At 39.9% G+C, this 19,931-nt stretch overlaps 1 protein-coding gene across 3 annotated transcripts in view; it reads left to right on the top strand.

Annotated features, from left to right (window-relative positions):
* The first annotated feature begins 15,382 nt into the window (after nucleotides 1-15,382).
* The window catches only part of MBOAT2 (membrane bound glycerophospholipid O-acyltransferase 2), a 115,562-nt gene continuing 111,013 nt past the window's right edge, over nucleotides 15,383-19,931 (top strand). For 2 of the 3 annotated variants that reach the window (XM_078055941.1, XM_078055940.1), the window contains exon 1: nucleotides 15,391-15,583. In XM_078055941.1, coding sequence (XP_077912067.1) covers nucleotides 15,509-15,583 — 75 coding nt within the window. In that variant the 5' untranslated portion in view covers nucleotides 15,391-15,508. Of the gene's footprint in view, nucleotides 15,584-19,931 lie in introns of all 3 variants that reach the window. The other variant, XM_078055943.1, reaches the window with a different exon arrangement.

Raw genomic sequence — 19,931 nt, 5'->3', positions numbered from 1 at the left:
ATGAGGAATATTGTAGTTAAAAAAAGAAAAGTTAGTGGGAGTTAGAACTATAGTTTTCAAAAGTGTCAAGGTCATGAAAACCAAAGAAAGGCTATGGAAATGTTCCAGATTGAATGTAGCTAAAGAGACCTGACCCTAGACCAGATCCTCTACTGGGAAAAAAAAGCCTTAAGATTTAAAAATGTTATTAGATCACCTGGTAAGATCGGAGTATGGACTGTAGATTGTTAGATTATAAATGCATACGTATCAATGTAATTTATGAAGCTGATAACTGTATTTTGGTTATTTAAGAGAAAGTCCCTAACCTTAAAAAATACACACTGAAGTGTGTAGGGGTAATGGGCCATAATGTATGTAACTTACCTTAAATTATTCAGGTATTATTAAAATATGTATGTTTAAAATGAATGAAGGAAGGAAGAAAGAAAAACAGCACAAATGATAGAGCAAATGGGATAAAAGTTTAACAGTAGGTGAATCTGAGTCTGAGGAAAGGGCACACAAATGTTCCTTGCACTATTTTTATATTTGTAATTATTTTCAGGCTGAAATTATTTCCAGATAAAAAGTTAACAGTTCTACTGTTCTGAGACAGAGTCCATGAAACCATTTCTCTGTCTTCAAATCTAAACCATCTCCCTTCCTTTCTCTGAACACCTATAGCACTTTACTATTTTGTTAGTGTTTTTTTAATCTTTGCATACAGCCTTGTATTATTATTATTACTCCGTTGTTTTGGGTTGATTTGGGTGTGGAAGACTGTATCTCATCTTCTCAAGTGCATGTTAAGTCCTCGGCGTGCTCTTTGTAATTCTCACGTCCCCAACAGAATATTGGCACAAAGCAAGTGCTCTGCATCATCTGGAGAGACCTCTGGCCAGGATTTGGCTTCACATCTCTGCTCCATCACTCAATTGCTCTGTGAATTCGAGCAAATTCATACACATCTCTGAGGACTATAGGTTGTTTTAAAGCCAGTGGTTAAAAATTTGGCCATGTTGAAGCAACTTTATATTCTAGAAATAGCATGTAAAAAATTATGAGTTAGAATATGAGTTTCTATATATTAAAAAAAGTGCTTTATTGCATATCAGGCTGCAGCTATTAAAAACAAAGCAACAATTTTGGGAGTTCAAAACCTTAAAAGTTTGAGCAAATTTGTTGAACCATACATACATCCTTCTACTTGTTTCATTTTGGTGACGTTTTTTTCTTTACCATGAATACCATGATAATTGTGTACTGAGGCATGGAGAAAGCAGATTTCCCTGAACCGTCTTTTTCAGCAGTTAAGTCCGGTTTTATATCCATCCACCTTCTACCCAGCTTCCCTGTGGCGAATAAAACACACTTATAAGGTATTGGTTGAGGTGATTAAGTGTGCCTGATGTCCTTAGCAGTTTGATGTTCCGTTAATAATTCTGCATTTCTTACTTTATGATTGATGCTAAGGATCTTGAGCAAAAGCCCGTAGAATTTAAGTCTTTTTTCTTCCTCCCTCTCAGGGCCAACAATTGCTCAGTTTTCAGATTGAAGTTACGAGAAGTTTCAAATACATTTTTGTACCTGAAAGATTAAAATAATGGACATAAAAAAGAGCCCCTCTCTTTTATTGATTGAAGTAAGTTCTCTCTTTTAGTTTCTTCTTTGCCTGTTTCATATCTAACCAACCTACCATCATAGTAGAGTTTTAAAAGGTGTCAGCTATTTTTGAAAAAATTTTGATCTACTGATAGAGTAACAAAATATACTTTAAGTTTTATCTATATGTAGAAACAAAATTGCGGCTAATAAAAATTTATGTGGAGCATCATGCTTTCCAATTGTCAAAGCTCCCACAGTGTGTATGAGAATTACGTGAAATTTGTATGTGCACTGACGTTAGCGACATAGTAAAGGAACTTCGCCGTTCACGGAAACACTGTTAGATATGTTTCTATTATCTTTTCAGCAAACACAAATATTTTGTGAATAGGTGAATAAATAGACAGTAACTAATAATAAAGGAAGTATAGCTATAATAACTAATACTTATTAATTTCATGCACGTCCCATGAATTTTTTAATATTTAAAAAAACTCAGTGCTCAATTATGTCTGTGATTTGGTTTCATCCTGATTTTGTTATCTGTGGAAGTTTTAAAGGTAAAAATGGGGTTCCTAAAAGGTCTAATGCTGGCACCGTTCATGCTAATTTTCCTTATCCATTCAGGTTGAATCAGATTTATTTAATTCTCCAGTTGGAAACATTTTAGGATAGTTATGACCTCAGGAGATGTATTCTTCTGTGTCACCCCTGAGCCCTTAGTTTTCCTTTACTACATTACTACGTTTGTGCTTTATATCGGTTAATTGACCATATATTGGGAATAGTGGGAAACCCTCCACAAATGACCTGTTGTTTTCACTGTACTTTTTTAAGGTCGACGAGAATGGTGTCTTGTGCCATAGCTGTTACAGATATCAGAATGGCTGCTGGTGAAAATATTGTTCAGAATTTTTACTTTGCCTGCAGCCAAGAATAATGGTCCATTTCACTCTATCATTATTGCTTCTTTAAATAGAACTATAATTTTTTACTTTGTGAATATGACATCTTAGGGAAGAAATGCTTGATTTATATATATAGAATCAAAGATATTACACAGACCATCAAATGAGACCACTGCCCAAGGTCAAAGATTTCACCTTCTACAGGAATACCATTGAAGGGGAAAAGTAATATTGTGTGAAATTCATGTCCATGTTATAACCCACCGCCTGCATCTTGAGAAGCAGTATTGGCTTCTCTAAAACTAATGGATTTTCAATACGTTGGTGAGTTTATAACTCACCCTCCTCCTTTTGAATAAAACGTGTGTCTTCTCTAGAAATCCAAGATCTATTTCAACTTGGAAGTCTAGGGGCTTACTATTTTAAGGCATACATTTTAAGATGAAGGTCAATTTTTTTTTCACTAAGTTGTTTGCCTGACAAAATGTTGACACCCAAATCTTGACAAATACCTGTATTCAGAATAGGTTTATACTTTCACATCTCAGTAGGAACAAATCGAGCATGGAAATACTACTGTAGGTTTGTCTAATTCATACACTTAAGAATTATCTTTGTAAGAAAGCCTTGATACATAAATATAACTCAGAAAAAGTAAACTTGGTTCAAAACTTAAATCTGAACATTGTTCATGTGTAATATGAAATAATTAAATTATAAAGATGCATGCATGTTTGTGTCTGTTGTTCCCTTCTAAATAAACTTTAATTCTTAACAACTATACCAATTGTACAAATATTAATTTGGGGTTAGGTATACCAGATTTGGAAACTACTGATGGGTGAATTCATATGCTTTGATATGATGCTATGTCTTATGATACGTAAAGTTGGCTGATTTAATGGACGCTAAATTCAGTTAAAACATGGTTCAAATCAATACTTTAATATGTATAAGCATTACTCTTAGTGATATTTATTTGATGTTCTTTATTACTCGTGCTATTTTATTTACTATATTGAGTCAGAGTCTCCTTGTAAATACAATGAAATCCACTATCTCAGTAAAACCTGCTCAGCAGGCTATAAGAATCAAGTTTGCTTTTTACTTTGGAAACATTTAACAGAGTCAATCAAGATGCTGTTAAGAGTTGAGCACTACTACTGTGAAAATCAGAAATCATGAGGTAGATCTCTTATTTCTTAATGTTCTCACTTATATTTCTTAAGTGGTTGATTTAGTAATTATGTAAACAGTAGAACACAGTGAATTAGTTGGTGGGTACGTCAGCTTTGCCCCTGCATTTGGGTGGGTTGTTTTGTTGTACAAATTCCTTTTCTCGTAACATGAAATTTTTAAATGTGTAAACCATATTTCATCGTTATCTCATTTTGTTACTTTTATTTGTTATAAGAATTTTCAATGAGGGAAATGTATATAAGTTTTGTGACTGATTTAATGGAAAATATTTGAAGGATAAAAATCAGTAAATCAGGAAGATAAAGTTGAGAAAGTATTATATAAGACCAAAGAGCAGGAAAATAGAAAAAAAATTAAATTAAAGGATCAATTCAGGAAGTCCAATAGCTTTCAAGTAAGAATTTCATAGAGAACAGAGATAATGAAGTGGAGAAATGATCAAAGTTCGAAGACAATTTCCCTGATTTGAAGGTCATGTGTTTCTGGAAATGGATGGGCCCCCAAAATACCCAGTATAAGAAGTAGAAAGGACATCCCAAGACACATCACTAAAATTTCAGAATGTTAATGATAACAAGAATATCCAAAAAGCTTTCAGATGAAGAAAAAGAAGAAGAAGAAAAAAAAGATCACATACAAAGAATCAGGAATTAAAGTGGCATTTCTTAACAGCATCACTGGAGCTCATAATAAAATGGAGCACTGCCTTCGAGATTCCAAGTGCAAAAGGGTTTCAATCCACAATTCCAGACCCAGCTTTGGCAGATATTACAGACTGGGGCACTCAACAAGCCACTCCCCCTCTTTCCTCTTCCTAATGGCCTTCCTCTGCTTTAAATACTCCAGAGCTAAAAAAGTACTTCCCAGGTGCCCTTGCAGCAGAAGTGCTGGGCTTTGCCAAGGTCCCATCAAGCAAACCCACCCGTGAGGGACTTGGAAGGTGGAGATGTGTGAGGTGGTAGCTACACGGAGTACCCAATATTCCGTGGCATCTGTGGCAAAGGATGTAGTATCTCAGTGTTTCTCAACTTTTTTTCTTTTTATCATTGTTCCCCCGAGGAGCCTTTTTAGATTTCCCTTCCTAATTACTCCCACCTATGAAATTTTAATACCACAGATACATTGTATATCCATTTATGTACTATATATATGTTCTATATTTTATTTATTCTTTTAAAGATTTATTTACTTACTTTGAGAGAGAGAGAGCACAAGTGGGGTGGACAGAGGGGAAAGGAGAGAGAATCTTAAGCAAACTCCACGCTCAGTGCATGAGCCCAACACGGGGCTGGATTTCATGACCCTGAGATCATGACTTGAGCCGAAGCCAAGAGTCTGAAGCTTAATTGGCTGCACCACCCAGGTGCCCCAGTATATGTTTTATATTTTAAAATAGCAAGTATGTTTGGCCTACCCGTTCCCTCCCAAAACCATTTTTGTCCCTATTGGAGCAATATTGTGCCTGCTGAGAAATCATGTGCTATCTGATCCCTAGAATCCTAAGTATCAAATAGCAGGTGGCAGTGGCAATGGGGTTCCTATTAGAACAGTCCAATGGTGTAACTGAGTGTTGTTCCTGGCTGTGTAACATTCAGGTGTTCCAATCTAGGAAAAAAGTGAAAGAAATCCTTCCATGAGACCAGATGAAAACCCTAGGCTGAACGCTTGTTTTAGAGCTCAGAGAGCAGCCAGTCCAGAATGGAGCAGGAGACCACCCCGGGAAGCATAAAACCGATAGATTACCCCATGCATACAACCCTGTTGATAGGAGTTTTAGAGTTGTGGGGTCAGATTAGGAGATGAATTAGTGATAGCTACACAGAAAATTGAATGAAGAAAAAGAAAGGTAAATGTTACCTCCAGGACAAATACAAAGTAGTAGAGACATGGAAACACAATCACAGTATACTATGTGGCTCATCTTTGAAGAATATTTATGAGGTTATAATAATGGAAACTCTGAATATTTATTTAACCCACAGTAGTGATATAATTATATTGGGAAGATAGAGCTTAAGGAAGGGTGGGAAAATAGCTGTATTCTCATCATCCATAGTTAAGTGGTCAATGTATAATGTTTAAAATGAGTAAGTCTTGAAATAGCAGTATAAACTTTTTTTTTTTTTTTTTGAAGAAAACTCAGAGGACCATAGAACAATTTTAAGAGCTGAAAATGTTGACTGTGGGAAGCAACAATCAGGAATGGGGAGAAATCAGGAGTTGTTAGGGGAATCTTCCTTTCTTGTTAAAGTCATACAGTGCTATTGGATTTTTAACTCGTACACACATTACCATTTCACATAAATGCAGTGAAATTCAAAAAATAAAAGCAAAAAAAAAAAGAATGCCTGCACTGTTCTAAGGCCCCTTAACTGCTTCTCTTTTCATCTTCTCCCTGGATGATCTTGTTAATATTTGTCTATATTTGCTTTTCCTTCATAGAAGTCCTTGGATATACCATTCCTTGGAAAAGACTTTAGACATGCATATTATTTATAGGTCTTGATCTAAACGAGCCTCTTAAGACTGAACACTGTGGCGAATGAATTCCCTTTCCTTCCCACATTCTCTTCCTGGTCCAAATACTCTATCATTTGAATGCTATATTGGCCAGTGCTGGCTCTCAATGCAGGATCTCAAAGTTGGAAGATTTATGGTATTTGTAAGAAACCACAGTTACCAGAAACATCAAAGAATATTTATATCTTTATTACAATCAAGAATTTACTCTGAGCATTTCATTTAAATTACAGAATGAGTCTAGTAATGTTGTCATAGTTACCACTAATTTAGTATTAGTGGATTTAGTTATTTTGACACAGAAAAAGGGTTATGGATTGATTATTTATAAATCTGAAAGACAATGAAACCTAGTTAAATTACTTGTTCTAGTACAAGAGTCAACATCTGTGGCTTATTTTGGTATTTGCTTAATTAAAATGAGGTTCTTAACAAAATAAGATCCTAGAGCAATGGTTCTTAAACTTCAGTGTGTGCTTAGGAATTACCCATGGACACTGGTAAAATTCAGATTCCAGGGCCCTGACCTTTAAATCCTCTGCCTACCCCTCTCCCCTTCTCCTTCTTGGAATTCTGATTCTCTATGTGTTTGGTATTATCCAGAAATCTGGATTTTAAATAAGTGTCCTCAGTGATTCTGGTAAAGGTAGTCCTGTGGAAGCCACAGAGACACACTGACTTGTTGGGTTGTGTCAGACATATTGGAGTGGGCTTTATTTTTCTTTCAATTTATTTCTCAGTGACACTCAAGCAACTCCAGAGGGAACAATTTTGAGTGCTCTCTCAGATAAGTATCCAGGGACCAGAAGCTGAATATATTTTACACAAAGAGGAATAGAGTAGCTTTATGCAATACGATCAAGCTCCTGGCTCCTGTCCTAGAATAATATAAGATCATTTCATTGGTTACCAGTTGGATGCTGACCAAAAAAAGATAAGTATTTGTGGATTCAGAGATATAGTATTTAAAGAAATACTATACAGAAGGATGAAATGGAATAGTACCTGGAATTTTCAACATCATCATTCAGAGTAATAATTTTTTTTTCTTTTCGAGAGAGAGAGAGAGAGAGAGAGAGAGAGAAAGAGAGTAGAGTAGGGGTGGGGGCAGAGGGAGAGGGAGGGAGAGAATCTTAAGCAGGCGCCACACTCAGCACGGAGCCCAACGTGGGACTTGATCTCACAACCCTGAGACCATGACCTGAGCCAAAATCAAGAGTCAGATGCTTAACTGACTAAGCCACCCAGGTGCTCCCAGATTAAGTTTTTAAATGTTTCACAAAGTAATACTCCAAATTATAAATTAAACGTTCATTTGCTCAGATCTCCATGAAATCCTTGTGTTAATTACTGTTTGTCTTTTTCTTCATTTTTTTCTACTGTGTAGGTTGTAAAGGCTTGGAATAGATACAGTTAAAAAACAAAATAATCTAATTTACCACAGTATATTCCAGCATTTATGAAGAAGATAAAGTTTAAATCTAGTTGTCCTCTTAACTATTTCTGTGAATATAAAGCTCTGTTAATGTTTCAGGTGAGGTAGGCCAGGACTGTGATCAATCATTTAAGTTAATGTTCTCAACAATCTTAATATTTGTATGGAACCATAAAAGACCCTGAATAGCCAAAACAATTTTGAAAAAGCAAAGCAAAGCTGGAGGCATCACAATTCAAGTTATATTGCAAAGCTGCAATAATCAAAACAGTATGGTACTGGATTGGACACATAGATCAATGGAACAGAACAGAAAACCCAGAAAAGAACTCTCAACTCTATGGTCAGCTAATCTTTGACAAAGCAGGAAAGAATGTCCAATGAAACAAAACCATTTCTTCAACAAGTGGTGTTGGGAAAACTAGACAGCAGCATGCGAAAGAATGAGACTGGACCACTTTCTTACCATACACAAAACTAAATTCAAAATGGATAAAAGACCAAAATGTGAGACCTGAAACCATAAAAATCCTAGAAGAGAACACATGCAGTCACTTCTTTGACATTGGCCATAGCAACTTTTTTCTAGATATATCTCCTGAGGCAAAAAACAAAAGCAAAAATAAACTGTTGAGGCTACATCAAAGCTAAAATCTTCTGCACAGCAAAGGAAACAGTCAACAAAACTAAAAGGCAGCCTACAGAATGGGAGAAGATATTTGTAAATGACATGTCTGATAAAGAATATCCAAGATATATAAAGAACTTATAAAATTCAACACCCCAGAAATGAACAATCCAATTTAAAAATGGGCAGAAGACATTTTTCCAAAGAAGATATACAGAGCTCCAACACATGAAAAGATGCTCAACATCACTGATTATCAGGGAAATGCAAATCAAAACTGCAATGAGATATCACCTCACACCTGTCAGAATGGCTAAAATCAACAGCACAAGAAACAATAGGTGTTGGCGAGGATGTGGAGAAAGGGGAACTCTCTCATACTGTTGGTGGGAATAAAAACTGGTGCAGCTACTCTGGAGAAGAGTATGAAGGTTCCTCAAAAGTTAAAAAGAGAACTACCCTGCAATCCAGTAATTGCACTACTGGGTATTTACCCCAAAATACAAAAATACTAATTAGAAGGGATACATGCACCCTGATGTTTATAGCAGCATTATCTACAATAGCCAAATTATGGAAACCACCCAAGTGTCCACTGACTGATGAATGGATAAAGAAGATGTGGTAGAGATATACAATGGAATATTACTCGGCCATAAAAAAGAAAAAAATCTTGCCATTTGCATAAGTCAGAGAAAGACAAATACCATATGATTTCACTCATATGTGGAATTTAAGACACAAAACAAATGAGCAAAGGGAAAAAAAGAGAGATAAGCAAACCAAGAAACACTATAGACAACAAACTGATGGTCACCAGAGGGGAGGTGGGGGGGATGGGTGAAACAGGTGATGGGGATTAAGGAGGGCACTTGTGATGAGCACCGGGTGATGTATGGAAGTGTTGAATCACTACATTGTACACCTGAAATTAATTTAACACTCTATGTTAACTAACCAGAACCTAATAAAAACTTAAAACAATTAAAAAAACTTAAAAATAAATCAATGTTCTCTTTTTACCCCAAATCTTAGTCCTCAGTGGTTTTGTTAATCTCTCTCAATTTGGAGGGGTAAGCCAACTAAACTTTTTGTTGTTAATCTACACTTCTATTTAGTCTATGGCTCCCCTTGTAAATGTGACTGTATACTGTGAGACCTGAGACTCCTATAATAACAATGGTGAGGATGATGATGATGACGGGGGTGATGATGGCTACTGCTTATTGAGAGTTTACAGTGTGAAAAGAATCATGTGATTTGCACGGCACAAATCATTATTATTCCCATTTTATAGATGGGAAGATTGAGGCCCAAGGAGGTTAAATAACTCGCCCCAAACAAATAAGTAACAGTAGGCTTCAAATTCAAGAAATCTGGTTCCAGTGCCCAGCTTCTTTACCTAGTACTTTCTGTAATCCTACCCTCCCAATGCCTCACCAAAATTAGGGGTAATATTTCAAATGAAGAATCTAAGAAAGGAGCTTCCACTGGTAGTATTTCCACCTGATCTACATTCTCATTTTGGAAGTGGCAACTCATTATTTATAAATCTAATAGTACAATTGATTTAAGCTACCTTGGGAACATTTGGTACTTCTTTCATTACAGATTTACACTTGATTTTTTAAACATATCTTGTTAATTATAGCTCAATTTTGTTTTTTAAGTAAACTCTACGCCCAACATGGGGCTTGAACTCACCACCCCAAGATCAAGAGTCACATGTTCTACCAACTGAGCTAGCCAGGCACCCCAGATTTCCACTTTAATGTGTTGTGATTTTATTTTATTTTATTTATTTTTTAAAGATTTATTTATTTTAGGAAGAATGAAAGAGGGAGAGAGAGAGAGAAAGCACACATGAGAGCGAGTGGGGCAGGGGGAGGCAGAGAGAGCGGGAGAGAAGCAGACACCCCACTGAGCGCAGAGCTGACACAGGGCTCCATCTCACAACCCTGAGATCATGACCTGAGCCGAAATCAAGAGTCGGAGGCTTAACTGACTGAGTCACCCAGGTGCCCCTAATATGTTGTGATTTTCATAGGAACTGTCTTGTGATATACAGTATTTAAAGCCCAGATCAGAATTTACATATAAGAACATAAATAAGAGAGAATAGCTATCAGCTTTTAAGTGGAAAATAAATTAAAAGATAATTTGATGAAATCAAAACCAGGCCATTATCTGATTACAAAGCATTCCTTAGCATGTACCTTATGTTTAACCAGAAGAGTCACCTGTCTAGGAGAGCAAGTCCTTTGACAAGGGAACTAGGTCAGATGTCATAACCACAGACTTTATACGCAGAGATGATTCTCATTCCTAATTCTTTACTGCTTAGGACTCTAGCATCAGTATTGTAATCTGTGAAGCAAAACCCAGCATCTGAAAAATGACAGAAATGGAGGAAGGATTTGAGCACAAAATACCTACAACACAATATGTTCTTTGACACATTTACCCACGAAGAGGGAAATTTGCTCAAAGTGTTAGGCCTCTGGGGGACTACACAGAACGTGGTGGGCTGGAGAATCACCAAAGGCTTTCTCTTTATTGCAGAGCCAGTAAGAGAAGAGGGGGGTATAACTCCTCTCCTCTAGTCAGACTAGACTATTTAGAAGAGCAGTGATAGGTCCACACATCTAAGGAAAGGAACTCTTCTTATAATTATAGGTGAACAGAAATAACCTGCAATATTAAGCAGAACTGAGGAAATGAGGTCTTCTTACACAGTGTAGCACCCCAAGTAGATGCAGTCAGCGTTCCTTGTGGTGATGGTATTCTGATGGAATCTGGGGTGGGTATCGTGACTTACATTTAACGTGTTTCATAATTTGGACACAAATGCCATTACGCAAACATGTGGAAGCATGAGAGTTTGTACACTGTTTTAAAATACCTAGGGACAAAGGGTTTCAGATGGCATACTTATAATAAGCGCTGAGGGGCTGTTCTGTTTATGGAGACTTGACTCGTTCATCTAAAGGTGAAAAAGCTGAGTGAATCTATGAGGAAAATGGAATGTTTCCCCAAGATGCACAGATATAACACAGAAGTCATCACGGGTCACTGAAAATCACAGACATTTTGAAGAAGAAAGTTTGATTAGAGATAAAATAAATTAGAGGTAGTTCTGAAACCAGAACAGCAACTGGAAAGCAATGCAATCCTCAAACTGAGGAGTAATAGTTTTGTTTGCAGCTCTTAGTCAAATAAACCTAGACTGTATGTAGGCTCAGGGAGACAGAAAAAAATCTAGAAATTCTTGGGAATCGTATAATATTTTTTAAAGATTTTATTTATTTATTTGAGAGAGACAGCGATAGAGCAGGAGCAGCGAGGAGGGGGAGAAGCAGGCTTCCCGCGGAGCAGGGATCCTGATGCGGGACTCGATCCCAGGACCCTGGGATCATGACCTGAGCCAAAGGCAGACGCTTAGCCGATTGAGGCACCCAGGTGTCCCAGGAATCATATAATTTTAGACAAAGAAGGCACCTGCGAAATTATTAGTTTCTAAATCTCCTAATGTATACTCAAACGAAACCGAAGCGACTTATTCGTTGTTATAGGCCTCGTAAGTGGCAGAGCCAGAAATCAGCTGAGCCAGGATTTCAGTGAAGATCTCCTACCTTTACCATTTCCTGTGTTTGTTACCTCTTGTTCGGTGTACTTTGTGATGTCCTAATTGAAGCATGTTAGGTCTTAAAGGGTGACTTCCTGAATTTCAGTTTTTGTTCTGTTAGGGTTAGCTTGTAAGTGCTTGAAGATGCCAATCAGTTAACTGGGGCTTTTACTATGTGTATGGTCCAATGCCCTTCGTCCTCTAAGTTATAAGTTATTCTTATATTCTAAGATATAAGTTATTCTAAGATATAAGAGCATAGACTAGGGAGAATAATTGCCTAAGAACTCTCCTTTCATGACACATACCATTTTTATGAAACAAAAGCAGCTTGGCAGATTATTCATTTCTTCTGAGTGGTTTATTCAAAGTTAAAAATAAGTTTCATTTTAGCAATCTTTAATTACCATAGCCATTTTAGGAGGAGAGAGCAAGGTAGACAGTCATTTTATTATATGGGAACTCTGCTCGGTGCTCTTACAATTTGGTCTAAGTAACTCTTGTTCAAAGGTGGTTGCTATATGGAAACCTCTTCCCTACGAATTATTATTTCTAACACTAATACTACTAATATCTTAAAAATAACTTAGCCTATTGTCAATTTCACGTTCATAGTCAGAATATTCCTGTAAGGTAGGACGAAGTTCTATTATCCAGCTTAACTGGATATGAGAAACTTAAGGCACAGAAAAGTTAAGCAGATTTCTCAAGTTCACAGTTATTTAGTGGAAAAGTCAGGACTAAAATTTGGGTCTTTTAACTTCCAGTCAAGTCTCTTTCTCCTGGATGTGTTCTTTTGATTTTAATATTAGAAAAAGGACCTTATTTGGTACTTTTCCTATAGCACTTCATTCTCTGTTTTGCATATGATTGTTTGTTCTTTTGATTATAGCACCCCACAAAGTTCATGAACATAGCAAGTACTCAATAATTTTTCTTTCTAAGAATTAAGAATGTGAGAATCACTCTTATAGGACGGATGTTATCTAAGGTAGGATAGTGAGGCATTATATGTAATTAGTTCAATTCTTTCCCCCTTCATCACAGTTTAAGGGCTTGTAGCCTAATTAGCAGATACTGGGCAGAAGGCCTACATCAAGTTTTTGCTATCATCACCGAGTTATTAGCTCAAAATATGGGCCTCAGTTTCTTCATTAAAAACATGAAGGTAGAGTATTTTTAATATGAGAAAAATAGTTTCCATATTCAGAATTACATTTCGTGGATGGTAATTAACATTTCTTAAGTTTTACCATACAACAGGCGCAGCTCTGAACTCTTCATTTAGGTAAGCTTTTATAACCTCATAACCCATGGTTTTGGTGCTATTATTATCCTCATTTTTATACATGAGGAATCTGAGGCTTAGAAAGGTTAAGTAGCCCAAAATTTTGCAGCTAATCAAAAGCAGACACAGCTGAAAACCTAGGTCTGACTCTAAAATCTAAGTATTAATATTATACTATATTTTACCTATAGCTTTACAACTCTGACACAGCCAAATTTTCCAGATGGCTAAAATCCTCCCTATTGTAGATATGTTGTCACCCCAAATAGATGTGTATTGTATCCTATTAAGATCAAAATTCAGTCTAAGGAAACTCCTTTTTGTAGACATTATCTGTTCTAGACCAGAGACTGTACCTCTATGCTACTTTATTTAGGTTGCAATATGTTCCCAACACCCACCTTTTGAGTTTTTTAAATGGTATTTTAATTTTTCCATCAGTTTGTATGCTCAGACACCTGTATGCTTTTTGTACGATTCCCCACAGTGGAGAAAAGGAGAAGAATATTTTCTAACATTAATAGGGAGCTCCATATTATTGGTATATTTTAATGAGCAGCCCATTGAACAGGTCTGTTCTCTAACTGATTACAACTCCCATTGGAACACTACCCCAGGGAGAATGAAGGCCCTGGCATTTTGCTTTTTCCTTCTGTCCTTTAATCAATTTGGTTGTCAGGATTAAGCTAACCCAACAACCAAAGAACGTCAGGCAGGAAGGGATTGAACCTATTAGTTCAACTGCCTCCTTTTCAGCGAGACAACTGAGGTCCAGGGGATTTACAGAGGCGCATATATTCCTATCTGTGCTGTCTCATCATCCAAGACTAGGTAGTAATCTAGTAAATGGAGCACCTGAGAGCTTATGAGAATTTCTGGACTGGGTTTAAGGGTGAGGAAGAAGAGGGCCTAGTGTTTAAAAGATAAACTCTGAAAGTAGATTACTTGGACCTCAATCCTTTCTCTGCTATTTATTAGCTGTGCTCTTTTGGGAACTTACTGAACTTCTCTGTGACTCAATTCGATTTGAGGGTGGTAATAGTACTTATGTCCCATGGTTTGCTGTGGACATCGGTACCTCTAAAGCATTCAAAGCAAAGTGTTTAACCTGTAGTTGAACTCTCACTAACCATTAGCTGTTTCTACCAAACATTTCAGATTGTTAAATCGTTGCATTTTGCGCTTTCCTGATATTCTCCTCCAAGAATCCTTTCGAAGTCTTCTACACAAAAGTTGACACTTGCATTTTTAAGGAACTCAAATGGTTCACTTTCATCAAGTCTGGGCAGATACATCAGACATCCCATCACACACCGACCAGCCGGCGATGGAAGGTGTGCGGAAACAGCACAGCAGTGGGGACTGGGGGAGAAGGCGTCTGCGGGGCGTTGCTCAGACTCCCGTTCCTTCGGAGTCAGGCGGGTCCTTAGCGACCCGCGGCTGGCCACCAAGAGCGGTTCAGGCGGGAAGAGTCTCCGGCCCCGGGGCCAGCTGCAGCGGGGTCTCTCACCCCTGGAGGGCCCTGGGGACTTCGCGGCGACTGAGAGGCACACACGACCGGGGCTGGCTTCAAGTTTGGGCTTTCCACACAAGACAAAGGGACATCTTATCCAGGTCACATTTTTGGTTTGTGGCCCTCCTCCTCCCAGCCTCCCGGCTTTGTTCCCAGCTTCCCCCAGCGCTGGCTCGACGGCGACCCTCACGTCGCCCCTTTGTCTGGAGGCCACCCCGTTCCCCTTTGTTGTCCAGGGTTCCTCCTAGAGAACGGTGGCTGTCCGCCGACTGTCGGGAAGGACGAAGATGGGGTGACAGGGCGAAATTCCCACACCCGCACCGCGCAGGGCCACCCGCGTACAACCCTTCGCCTCCGCACGGCGTCCCCTCGCCCCCTCGCCGAGGCCTGAGATAGGGGTGGGGCGCGGCGCGGCCGGCGCCCTCTGATTGGCTGCGGGCGTCGAGGCGCCGCGCCGCGATTGGGCGGCGGGGCTGTCTGGCGCGAGGGCGCGCGAGGTGGGGAGGGGGCGCTGGAAGCTGCTGGAAGTCAGGGGGCGGGGCGGGCGCGGGCGCGGGCGGCCGGGGACGCGGGCGCGGGCGCGGGCAGGGGCGCGGGCGCGCGGGCGAGGGCGGGGGCGCCGGGGAAGGGCCGAGCCGGTCACCGCCCCCGGCCCCTCCCTGGCCCCGCCCCGCGCCGCTCACACCGCGGGCGGCCAGGGGGCAGGCGCGCCGGCTGCATCCCCATCCTCGGCGTCGCCCGGCACGGCGCGCGGGCGAGCGGCGCGGGCGGCCGGAGCGCGGCGGGCGGAGCGCCAGGCCGGCCATGGCCACCACCAGCACCACGGGCTCCACCCTGCTGCAGCCCCTCAGCAACGCCGTGCAGCTGCCCATCGACCAGGTACCCGAGGCGGCCCTGCTGGCGTCGCGCCCTCGCCGCCCCCTCCCCGGCCGTGTGCCATCCGCGCGGGAGCCGGGACTCGGGGCACGGGCTGCGGCGGGGGCCGCCCCTTGAGGGGAGGGGGCGACCCGCCTGTTATTGTGCGCGCGCCATCTCGCGCCAGCCGCCCCTCCCCAGCGTGCCCACCCAGCCCCCATCCCGGCCGTGCCCGTGCAGCCCGGGGGGGCTCCGGGCACCGACGTGCGCGCGTGCATGCCTGGCCCTGCTGCCCGCCACGGCAGCTCCCCGACCCGGGTCGTGCGTGCGCCGGGCACTCGGCGATCCGGAGTCCCGAAGCCACTTGCAGTGCGTGTGGGCACGGGTGTAGACGGTGTAGAAAGGCTGTGCTTTGGCGAAGCCGGGGTGTCTGTGCCCTGCGCGCGTGGCATCGAATGCCCCACGGGGAAGCAGGATGGATGTACCTCAGTGGAGAGTGCGCTAGACTCGCGAGCGTGGCGTGGGGGAGGTCAGCTTAGGGCGCTACGACCTGCACCTTGGGACAGTTGGCTTTGAAGTGTGGCTTGTTTCACAGGCAACAGTTTGCGGGGAAGGCAGAGGTTAGGAAGAAAAGTCAGAGTGAGATAATAATCCCAGGGTTTCTAGCTGAGAAAGTTGCAACCTTGTAGTTGGAAGAAGACACCTTACCCCTCTCTCCCACCCCTCAAAAAAATATAGGACACTGTTTAGGTAAGGGGGGGTATTGAGATAAAGGCCAGTTGAGTTTGTGTGAAAGGCCTAAGGATTGTTGAGAAATAAACAGTATTGTGATGGGAAAAGCAGCGCCATTTTTATTGAGAAAAAGTTTGGAAGTATTTTCTCCGAGTGACATTTAGGGTAGTTGTTGGGGAAGGAGGCCGTGGAGATAGTTGCTCTAGCCCCAGGCTAGAGGTAATTAACTGAATTTTTTGCTTCAAATTATTTCAGGTGTGCTCGATCTAGAAGTGTTTGCACTTTACGAGGGATCCTGGTTCACTGTCCTTTTCTTGAGAGTGTTGCTGTCATTTGATGTCATCAGGGATTTCATTTATAAGGCAGGATTCCTCTGTGTCCAGGTTTCATAGCGAGATGGGAAACCACTCCCGTACCTGACATTATGACACTAACTTGCTTTGTGCTTTACTGCTTTTTGTTTTTTGTTTTTTTAAAGGCTGAAGTGTGCCTGAGTATATCAAAAATTTTACTTTCTGTTTGGATCTGAATCCCTTACTTCTATTTCAGTTATAATTTTCGATTCATGGTAAAATACCTATCCCCTACAAATCTTGAGCAACAGTTAGAACACATATTGTACTAATAAAGTACCAGTAGTGAAATTAATCATGTACTCTACTAAGGTAGTCGTCTTCTCTGTTTATTAATGAACTGATCAGAATGTAGGATTTTTTTTTTTTTTAATCTTCTCAGCCCTGTGGAGGAGTCTCACTTTTCCAAACTGAACTACAGTATGACCTTTTAGTGTATTACACTCCTGACTTAAAGTAGGTTGTTGCTAGGGTGTCAGCAAATGCAGGGTAGGTATCTGTTTAATAATTTTTTTGATGGTGAGGAGCAGGGAGATAGGCCTCAGACTTTTTTCTTTTTAGTTGAGGCATAGTTGACATATAGTGTTGTATTAATTTCAGGTGTACAACATAGTGATTGGACAATTCTGTACATTACACAGTGCTCACCAGATAAGTGTAGTTACCATCTGTCACCATATGACTTTTCATTAATTTTAGGGAACAGGTGTATTCTTTCTCTGCCCACCGTGATGAATTTTTTTTTTACTATGCTAATGCCTTTTAATTTATATAATGCTTATAACTTTTTTAAAGTGATTTAGTATTAGTGAACTTATGTAAACATCTCAGCAATACAGAGCAAGTTGTTTTCAGTCCTGAAATAAATAGGAGTCTCAAGGGAAGGTGACAGGACTTGAAATTTTGACTTCTTTATTATCTGTAGGTCTTGATTTGGTATCTTGGACAATCTTCATTCTCTTGGGACAGCTCTGAATTTTTGCAGCCATTTGTATTTTGAGTTGTTTCCTCTTCTCTAAGCAAATCTTAAGAATTTGGATTAATAACCGCACATACCTTAACTTTTTATAGTGCTAAGAAACTATTTCTTTGAAGCACTGAAGAATTGACTTTTTTGCCGAGAAAACTCTTGCGATAACTAAAAACTCATGTTGTAAATTGGATTGATAAAGAGTCGTTTAATCATTACTTTAAAATTGAGCAAAATAGAAATTAATTTTTGTAACATGTAAATAATTGAGTTCAAGTTGAGAGGAAGCCTAAGAATTACTTGTAATCAAATAGTGTGATTCAACAGGAAAAAGACAAATCAGGAAATGAAAAGTGTAAAAATATAACTTGTTAGTATGTTAATTTGGTATGTGCTAATTAACAGTGTTTTGAAAATTTAGGAAATTAAAAAAGCAGTTGTTGAATGTCAGAGGCAGAAAAGGACCTTAGGGCCAGAGAAATAGTTTAACTCTTGTACAAGAGTGAGCGTAGAATTTATGAAATGATAGAAAATACTGGTCTGTATGGAATATACAAATGCACATTGTAGGGTATAAGTTAAGGGAGAAAGGAGAAATGTTTTGCAGTAAGGCCAGGCAAGGAAAAGGAGCAGATTTTGCCTTAGACTCCTGGGTTGGTTAATCCTAACTGAGAATTGCAGAGTGACCTTGAGGTAACCATAGTATTTGTTCAGTATGCCTTAAATTTAAATGAAAATATTAACTGCAATATGGAGTGAGGGTAAATGATGCTTTAAGCATCTGATGTTTCCCCTTTCTAGGTCTTGCATTCCAGGTGACTTTATTTCTGGGGTGGTCATCATGGAAGGGGTAGATGGAGAGCGGGTTTTGAGGAGGATTTGGACTGAGGGAGAGCTGTGCCAAGACAAGGGCCAAACGTGCTGTGGAGAAGCCATCAGATGTCATTGAATATAATTGTGTTCTTTATTAGCTGCTGGTGTGGTGAATTTTTTAAAGACCCCAAAGTGAGAATAATTACGTGTCCCAGATCAACCTATTTTTTTAGAGTGGAGTTTTGTTTTTTTTTTTTTAATCTCATCGTATCATACGTTCTAATACACTTGATTGACCTAACTGAGTTACCAGACTGAGGCTGCTCTGGCATCCTCTTCCTCCTCCTTCCCTTTCTCTGTCTTTCCCTTTTACCATTTTCTGTCCTTATTTCCCATGATGCGGTTATACTTTGAAACTGGAGTAAATTTCCCCAGCGACAGGGTTTCCAGGTTGGCATTCTTGGCAGCCAGTTGGCCTCATCAAACAGTCCTGTTTGGGGACAGGGTCATCATTTTAGAGATGATGGATGGAGCTGTTTGGGCGGGGAGAGAGGGCAAGAGGGAGACTCAAGATATTTTGAAAGGTTTGGAGGAGGGAGAAAAAGATGGGTGGGAGAAGGAGGATGACTTGTTGTAGTTAATCCTGCAAAGTCAGGTCATAATTACAGTGGGTAACACCTTACAGCTTACAGACCTCTTTCACCGCATTGTATGATTTAATGGAGCCTCGCAATACCTTGTGAAGTCAGGTGAGATTCAAGGTCTGATATATTTTAGCCATATGTATATATATTATATATATGTTATACGGGTTATGGTATTAACCATTTGAGTGAAAGGTCAATTGTAATTTATAGTCTTAACATGTAGCAAATAATTTTGGTTCATCACTGTTGTAGATCTGGGTTACCCGTGTGTTTTGGGAGGAGAGACTGGAGATAGAGAACTTCCCAAACACTGAAGTGCTGGTGGTAATGGTTTGAATAGGGAAAACTGTGTGTGTCTGTAAGAGAGAAAAAAGTGTGGATGGAGGCTAATAAAATCCTGGTTCCATTTTGGTCAGTTTGTTGATTGACCTTTTCTGTATCTCCCTCCCCCCCCCCCCCCGCCATAATGTAGGCATCCAATGAAGTGAAGCAATATGTTTGGGAAAGGAGTAGTTATTAGCTTATTTAATCCTCCACAGGTCTGTGCTATGATGAACCCCATTTTACAGATGAAGAAATAAGCGGAGTTTTCAGTATTGGGTCTTTTTCGGATTATGACTTTTAGGGGGAAGAAGGTGAATAGCAACGAAACAAGCACATCAAGGATTAATTTTATTTTAAAGCCGCCATTTGAATGCTTTAGGTTTAGGACATAAATATTTAACTCATTTGTCTGTCCTGTCTACTTTTACACCCATAATGAGCATCAGTCTTCATCATGAGAACCCAGAAAATACTGGGACAATCTGCTGTGGAAGATTTCCTTTTAATAAGGAAGGCATATGGAACTTGGAATC

This window comes from Halichoerus grypus, chromosome 10 (genome assembly GCF_964656455.1).
Source record: "Halichoerus grypus chromosome 10, mHalGry1.hap1.1, whole genome shotgun sequence".
NCBI lineage: Eukaryota > Metazoa > Chordata > Mammalia > Carnivora > Phocidae > Halichoerus > Halichoerus grypus.
Note: the sequence above shows the minus strand (reverse complement) of the source record. Positions and strands in the feature narration are given on the sequence as shown.